Consider the following 7,994-nt stretch of genomic DNA (forward strand, 5'->3'; position numbering starts at 1 on the left):
TTTATTTTTATTTTTTGGCAGCTGGCCAGTGAGGGGATCTTAATCCTTGACCTTTGTGTTTATTAGCACCATGTTCTAACCAATGACCTAACCAGCCTGCCAACTTCAGATTTTTAAACTGTCCTCCACCCCACACTCTCCTCTTCTGCCTTTATTTTTCTCCTCCGTCCTCGTCACTCTCCAAGATAGGATTTCAGTTATTGTCTAGTTCCTGTGCTGGGCTGTCAGTTCCACAAGGGCAGAGATTTCTGTCCATTTTGTTAACAGCTGCGTACCCAGTGCCCCGCAGAGTGTGGCTCAGGTTGGTGTCCATTACATGTTTGTTGAATGAATGAGAGAACAATTCTGCAGGTAATATGATGTCGTGGGATGATGGAGCACTAACTTTCTCAGACTGCAGGTGACCAAGCACGCCCTTCCCAACCCTTCATGCCCCCGGGTACACTCCTACCCCTCTCTGGGCCTCGAGGGGGCTGGACTGGCACATCTCAGAGCTCATTTCCTTTCTGAGGGGCTTATGTGTGGGTCCTCTCTGACTTTCTGTCTCTTCCTCCCCAGGACACGGCAGGGCAAGAGCGGTACCGGACCATCACCACAGCCTACTACCGGGGTGCCATGGGCTTCATCCTCATGTATGACATTACCAATGAAGAGTCCTTCAATGCTGTGCAGGACTGGTGAGCATGCCCCACCCCCTCTCAGACCGTCGTCTGAGCTAGACTTGGTGCAAAAAACAAAAGGCGGAGTGGGGGGGAGGATTTCAGATGGAAAAATGAAACTAAACACAGGGAAAAAAAATCTGGGAGGAATGGGGACAGAAATTGCAAGGACAGTTTACGTAGGTTAGAGGCTGTAACATTTAGATTTTCTGCCCAGACATAACACATTTTAAGAAATTTTCTGAATTTGCTAAAGAGGGGATAATTATTCTTTGGGGGCAGGGATCTGTGAAGGGTGGGAAAGGCTGCTTGAAAGAGGGGCTTTGAAGAGTGGAGAACTTCTGGAGCAGACCCCCAGAGGGAGGAAAGAGCATATGAGCTGTTCTTGAAAAGTGCAGGAGGCGGGGGTTTCCAGGAGGGATTCCTGGAGGCAGGAGCAGCGTTGATGCAGAGAGGAAAGTGTGTTCACAGAAGGACAAAGGCCGTGAGGAGGGACTGAGCCTGCCAGGTTCAAGGAATAATGGGTGGAGTATGGTGCGCGAAGGAGAGATGCGGGGAAGGTTGGGTGGGGAGGGTTGTGGGTCATGCTAAGGGTCTTTCTCCCTGGGGCTAGGACACAGGCCCTGGGCCAGTCCCCGGGTGGAGCTTGGAACTTCCAAGCCCTAAACCTTCTCGACTGCTGCCTCCTGCAGGTCAACCCAGATCAAGACCTACTCTTGGGACAACGCCCAGGTGCTGCTGGTGGGGAATAAGTGTGACATGGAGGACGAGCGGGTGGTGTCGTCGGAACGTGGCCGGCAGCTGGCTGACCACCTCGGTGAGTGCCCAGGAGGGCTGCAGACCCACAAGGCTAGAAGAAGGATACTGAAAGGGGAGGGGACACACCTGAGGTCTCACAGCAAAGCCATGGCAGGGCTCGGATTCCAATGAAGGCAACTTGCCCTTTCTGCAAAAGTTGCCATTTGAGATGGGTCTTGATGGACATATAGGAGTTCACTGTGTAGAGAGTTGTTCATTCCAGCACCCTCACTGTCCATTGTTGGGTGTTACTGGGCCACCGAGAGGCTTCTAGCTTTGTGGAGTTGAGGGAGGGACTCGGATTGGAGGAGTCTGTGGAGGGGCCCAGGCTTCCCCTGGTGTGGATAAGGCTTCCTGGAAGTGGGCCGAGGGTCGTGACTCTGGTGCTTGAAGGAAAGGTCTTTCAGGCAGGGCAACAGTTTGGGCAAAGGCCAGAGGTGAGGAAGATCCTGTGTATTTTGGCAATGGTTTTACATGGCTGGAACATGAGGATCCCTGGAGGAGATCTGACCGATCATGCAGGGCATCAACCATGTGATGAGAAGCCAGGACTCTTCTGAGGGCAGTAGGGAGCCATGGAGGGTATGTGAGCTGGGGAGGGCACAGTTGGATCTGAGTATCAGAGGCCTCCAGGGCCAGTGCACAGGGCTGGGCTGGACAGTGGGGGGGGTGGGGGTAGGGTGGGGTGTTTTGCCATAGCCCTGGAGAGTGAAATTTTAGGGTTAAGAAAGGAAGGTGGGAAGTACAGGGGTGATAGTCCCAGGTCGCTTATCCACGGGACTCGTAGTGACTTTAATGAGCTGGCTAGCACTGGGAATTCCCTTCCCTCAGAGAAGCTGTCTGGGAGTGGGGTGGCCAGGGTCCTCACTCCTCCCTTCCCTGCCCACAGGGTTCGAGTTCTTTGAGGCAAGTGCCAAGGACAACATTAATGTCAAGCAGACCTTTGAGCGCCTGGTGGATGTCATCTGCGAGAAGATGTCTGAGTCGTTGGACACGGCCGACCCTGCAGTAACGGGCGCCAAGCAGGGCCCGCAGCTCACTGACCAGCAGGCGCCCCCACACCAGGACTGCGCCTGCTGAGAGATGCCCCACCCCTGCCCCAGCCCACCCCTCCCCGGGCCTGACCTGGCCCCCACTGACCACGGGCTCAAGACCCCCGCCCCTGACTTAGCCCATCACCCTTATTTATTATTGTAGCTATTTATTTATTTATTGATGATGTCCTCCAGGGGCCTGGGCTTCCCCACCCACCCCACGTCCCGCTGGTCCTGTACATACAGTCCTGTCCCCACTCTGCCGTGGCGTGTTGTGGCCCCGTGAACACACCATTCACCTTCCTCTTGAGAACCCACCTTTTTTTAAAATTCACCCCCATCAACAGTTGTCGGTTGTGAAGAGGGGGCCAGATGACACCCCAGAGCAGGCTGATTGGGTGATGGAAGGTGGCTGGGCCTGCTGTGGTGGGCCGAGGCCACTGTTGGGGGGGGTCTCTATGTGGACCATGGGGGTCAGAGTCCGGCAACCTGCCTGCTGGGCTCTCCCCCAAAAGTCTTATTTTTGGGGTAGGGGAGTGCTGTGAGTATTCACCACCCTGGGACCCCCCCCCCACCAGACCTGTTTTGACGTCACAAGTGTCAAACATGCCCTCCAGTCCCCTAGGAAATGTCATAACAACATTACACACAACCCAATAAAGCGAATGGACCATGCTGCGTCCATATGAACCCTGCCTGCCCGTGCTGGCTTTAGTCATCCACAAGATTTTTCAATTACAGTGAGAGTTTAATGGAATTTCCACAGTCCAGTGAAGGAGACCTGGCCTGGCCCTGCCTGAAGCTTCTGGGGGCTGACTCCAGGTCAGCCCCTGCTCAGAGGGGATGGGCCATGTCCTTGACTTGGTTCCAGGATCTGAGGGAGCCCCAGTCTGGCTGCTGGGTCCCAGCCAGGCCCACGGCAGTGTTGAAGGATTGGTGCTTGGCTTGGGGCACCATGCTGCAGGTGGGGCATCTTGGTCACAGGTCAGATGAAGCTCTTGCTGAGAAGGCGAGCAGGGCTGGAGGGTGACTGTCCATCTTTGTGGTTGTGTTTCAGATGGGGAAACTGAGGCCCTGCAATGGGCTTGGAAAGGGCAGTTCAGCCAGAGGCCCAAGACCCTGGCTTGCTGCAGGAGCCTATTCCCGTTTTGATTGTGAGGCTGGGCAGCTGGTGGTCTGCCTTGCCCTGTCTGGCATCCGGTCTGGGAAGATGTGGGCAGCTCAGTCTGCTCGGGTGCCCAGGGCCACGCAGCCTGGGGGTGGCAGGGGGCCTGGGATCTGTCCACACAAGAGGATCTGGTCACATGCTGGGTTCATCTCTACGTTTCTCCCAGCCGAGTCCTTGTGCACCTGCCCTTGGCCTGGAGTGAGCCCCACTCCACATATGGCAGGAACCCGGCCAAGGTCTCATGAGATGGCAGAAAAGGGCTGGGTCTTCCCTGCTGGTGATGAGCTCGCCGCCCACCCACCCTGGGCTATGGCTGGTCAGGGGCATAGAAGACACCCACCCTCGAAGGTGGCTGCACTGCCATTGGGATCTCACATGTGGCCACCAGGGAGGACCCTGGGTGCCTGATCTGCCCACTGTTCTCACCCGGTACTTCAGGTAGGACAGGTATGTGTCCCAGCCAAGCGTCAGGCCGTTGATGTAGGTGACCCGGAACTGGGGGGGCACAAAGAGGAAGTTCACCAGCTGCGCAGCTGGCCACACGCACCAGTCGGCCTGCGGGATGAGCAGAGCGTGATGAGGGGTGGGGCTTGAGAGGGTGAGGCCAAGCAGGTGTCTGGGGGGGGGGCTTTGGAGGTGGGCGGGGTCTTGGCAGGCACTCCCACCTTGTAGAATTCCCAGAACTTGTCCTGCAGCTCTTGGCAGCTCTCACTGAGTGTCTGGCCCTCCAGGCAGCCAAGGCCTGGGAAGGAATCAAGAAATGCACGTGTCAGAAGCTGGGGAGTATGGCGGAGGTGAGATGGGCTGATGATGGAGGGGGTGAAGCAGGACACTTGAGGGACAGAGTGTCTTAGGGAGGGGGACCACGATGTACATAAACATGTGTCCTGAAGAAGGAGAAATACTTTTTTATTACTTCTCCCTTAGAGGAGGAAACAGCCTGGAGGTGAGGAATGAGTGGCTCTGCCAGGAGTCTTGCAGAGATTGCGCCCCAGCAACCCCCAGCCAAAGTGCCTCTTCCTTCTGGCCTCAGGGCCTTTGCATGGGCTGCCGGCTCCTTCTTCAGTCTCTGCTGAGACTTTTCTCCTTTGGGAAGGGATCCCAACCTCCCGCCCAGCGCATTCCCATCAGACACTGTCCTCTTCCCTCCCACACTCACCACCATTCAAACCAGCCCCCAGTGGCCCCCTGAGGGTCAGCTTGTGTCTGTTCGGTCACCACTGTGACCTGATGCCCAGTCCAGGGCCACCGACACAGGAGGCACATCAGAAACCCACCTCGGCATCCTTCTAAACAAAACCGGCTTTGCCCCTCCCGACCTTTGAGGGCCGAAGCCCAAGCTCATGGGGCTCCTTACCCAAGAAGTACCAGACACCCAGCATGGGAGAAGCCACCAGCTGGTCCACGAGGACCTTCTTGAGGATGTTTGGGAGGCCTTGGAGGCCCGACGCAGGGAGTACGCGGTCCAGCCAGAAGTACCAGTAGTGAAGGAAGGGGCCCATGCTGCAGCCCACCGCAAACATGCTTGCTGAGGGTAGTATAAGAGTCAGGGGTCGGGTCAGGCCGGCAATCCCCCCAATCCACTCCTTCTCTGGCTAAAACCCGGGTTAGCCCTCCCAGAACCTCAGCTTCAGCTGGAAAACGGGGACAGTCCACCTGTGTATTCTTCCATTACAAGCCCCACGGACAGGCACCCACCGTTCCAGGGGTTCCTCGGCAGAGGGCGGAGACCCCAGGGGTGGGAGGGGGTGGAGACCCGAGGTTGTGGGGACAGAGACCCACCCCTGGGTTGGGAGGTGAAGGACTCCGGGGGAAGGTAGAGGACAAGAGACCCGGGAAGTGCTGTCAGAGTCTAGGGTGCACGCTGAGATCAAGGGTCCTATCAGGAACTGAAGCCACGGACCAGGGATCACGGCCCGCGGGTCTGGTCAAGGGTCTGCGAACCTGAGGTCGGGGTCAAAGGCCCCCAGGGTGAAGGGCCGACAGCGCGGGCGTTCTCACCTGAGCGCCTCGGGTTGAACTTCTGGCCGGGCTGCGCGCGGACCTCCCAGGACTGGCGCATGGCGTCCCCAGCGAACATGAGCGCGCCGCAGCCCAGCGTGTTGGTGACGAGAAGCGCACGGCCCTGGAACAAGGGTTGCCCCGCCGTCCACAGGCCGCGCAGCCAGCGCCAGCCGCCCGGCGCCATCTCCAGCCGGGACCCAGGAACCGGTGCTCGAGTCGGCACGACGCCGCGCCTGCCGATCGTGAGTTCACCGCCACGCCCAGCATGCCCGTCCCGCGCCGCCCTGGCCAATCGAACGCCGTCTTCGCGTCCGCAGGCCCACCCCACGCCGCAACGGCCAATCGCTGATCGCCTCAGCGTTCCACTTTGCCCGCCCCGAGAAGTATTGACCAATAAGAGGCAGGCGTCTTCCAGGCTCGATCTGTGAATGAAGTTGTAACCGCCTTCCCGCGCCTCGCGGACCAATCGAAAATAAGAATCGCGTTACGTCATGTACACCAATTGGTGACGTTACACCCTTGTTTCCCCGCCCCTTCCTGTGCTGGCCTATGGGTAAGTCGCCTACCTACGAGCCCAGTAATGCACTGGCCAATCTCAAACCAGCTTCACGCGGGCAAATCACTGACTGTTTTCCCGCCTCTCGCGTCAGATGGGCAATCGTAGACGGTTACCGTACTGTCTAGTTTCCAGATTTCCCGATTTTCCGGGAATGTCTGAGTAAGGGATAGATCTGTCCCATGACAGCTACGGAGGAGGAAGTGCAATCCCGCAAAGACTCATGGGAGTGGAGGAGGTGGGACGCCTAAGGTGCTGCGCTCGCAACTCAATTGGAGCCTGGTGCAGAGGCTGACCTTGGTCATGACCTTAGCTGGACCTTGACCTCGGTTCCCGAATAATAATCATTAATATTTAGGCACTGCTCTGGGCGTGTTGCTTGCATTAACCCATTTCACAGCAACTTTGTGCTGCTGCAGAAACAATTATATCCTCATTTTACCTCCTGTGTTCCTGTAGGGAAAAATGATTTTCAATGCAAACCTATACATTTTCTTTTTCTTTTTTTTTTTCCTTTTTGTCTTTTTTCGTGACTGGTAACGGAATCGCAACCCTCGGTGTCACACCCGCACCGCACTCAACCAGTGAGCGGACCGGTCTCTATATGGGATCCGAACCCTCGGCGGGAGCTCCGCCGCGCTCCCAAGCGCCACACTCTACCGAGTGCGCCACCGGGCTGGCCCTACATTTTCTTTCTTTCTTTCTTTTTTTTTTCAAAAGATGACCGGTAAGGGGATCTTAACCCTTGACTTGGTGTTGTCAGCACCACGCTCAGGCAGTGAGCAAACCGGCTATCCCTATATGGGATCCGAACCCGTGGCCTTGGTGTTATCAGCACTGCACTCTACCGAGACAGCCAAGGGCCGGCCTGCTATGGACATCGTGAAGTGAACATTTTTCTACTAGAGCAAACTACCGCCCGTGGGCCAAATCCTGTCGCTGCCTGTTTTTGTGCGACTCACGAGCTAAGAATGTTTCCTACATTTTTTAAATGGTCAGGGAAAAAAATCAAAGTAATATTCTGTGACTTGTGAAAATGATATGAAATTCAAATTTTCATGTCCATAAATGAAGCTTTATTGGAACACAGCAGTGCCCCCATTCGTTGGCCCATACAAACGAGACTATTTACNCAGCGCGGGCGTTCTCACCTGAGCGCCTCGGGTTGAACTTCTGGCCGGGCTGCGCGCGGACCTCCCAGGACTGGCGCATGGCGTCCCCAGCGAACATGAGCGCGCCGCAGCCCAGCGTGTTGGTGACGAGAAGCGCACGGCCCTGGAACAAGGGTTGCCCCGCCGTCCACAGGCCGCGCAGCCAGCGCCAGCCGCCCGGCGCCATCTCCAGCCGGGACCCAGGAACCGGTGCTCGAGTCGGCACAACGCCGCGCCTGCCAATCCTGAGTTCACCGCCGCGCCCAGCATGCCCGTCCCGCGCCGCCCTGGCCAATCGAACGCCGTCTTCGCGTCCGCAGGCCCACCCCACGCCTCAACGGCCAATCGCTGATCGCCTCAGCGTTCCACTTTGCCCGCCCCGAGAAGTATTGGCCAATAAGAGGCAGGCGTCTTCTTCCAGGCTCGATCTGTGAATGAAGTTGTAACCGCCTTCCCGCGCCTCGCGGACCAATCGAAAATAAGAATCGCGTTACGTCATGTACACCAACTGGTGACGTTGCACCCTTGTTTCCCCGCCCCTTCCTGCGCTGGCCTATGGGTACGTCGCCTACCTACGAGCCCAGTAATGCACTGGCCAATCTCAAACCAGCTTCACGCGGGCAA

The 7,994-nt window shown here is 57.0% G+C and overlaps 2 protein-coding genes across 2 annotated transcripts in view; one reads left to right on the forward strand and one right to left on the reverse strand.

Moving 5' to 3' along the window:
• The window catches only part of RAB3A (RAB3A, member RAS oncogene family), a 6,813-nt gene extending 3,627 nt beyond the window's left edge, over positions 1-3,186 (forward strand). The window contains exons 3-5 of the mRNA XM_008563544.1: positions 559-677; positions 1,352-1,476; positions 2,347-3,186. Of these exons, the coding sequence (XP_008561766.1) occupies positions 559-677; positions 1,352-1,476; positions 2,347-2,537 (435 nt within the window). The 3' untranslated portion in view covers positions 2,538-3,186. The remainder of the gene's footprint in view (positions 1-558; positions 678-1,351; positions 1,477-2,346) is intronic.
• Positions 3,187-3,612: 426 nt separating this feature from the next.
• On the reverse strand, positions 3,613-5,847 carry MPV17L2 (MPV17 mitochondrial membrane protein-like 2). The gene is made up of 5 exons (XM_008563546.1): positions 5,661-5,847; positions 5,017-5,187; positions 4,325-4,401; positions 4,086-4,214; positions 3,613-3,769 (listed from the first exon to the last, which is right to left on the reverse strand). The coding sequence occupies exons 1-5, from the start codon at positions 5,845-5,847 to the stop codon at positions 3,713-3,715; spliced, it is 621 nt and encodes a 206-aa protein (XP_008561768.1). The 3' UTR covers positions 3,613-3,712.
• Between the last annotated feature and the right edge of the window lie 2,147 nt (positions 5,848-7,994).

The sequence above is a fragment of the Galeopterus variegatus genome, unplaced genomic scaffold (assembly GCF_000696425.1).
Source record: "Galeopterus variegatus unplaced genomic scaffold, G_variegatus-3.0.2 Scaffold13959, whole genome shotgun sequence".
Taxonomy (NCBI): domain Eukaryota; kingdom Metazoa; phylum Chordata; class Mammalia; order Dermoptera; family Cynocephalidae; genus Galeopterus; species Galeopterus variegatus.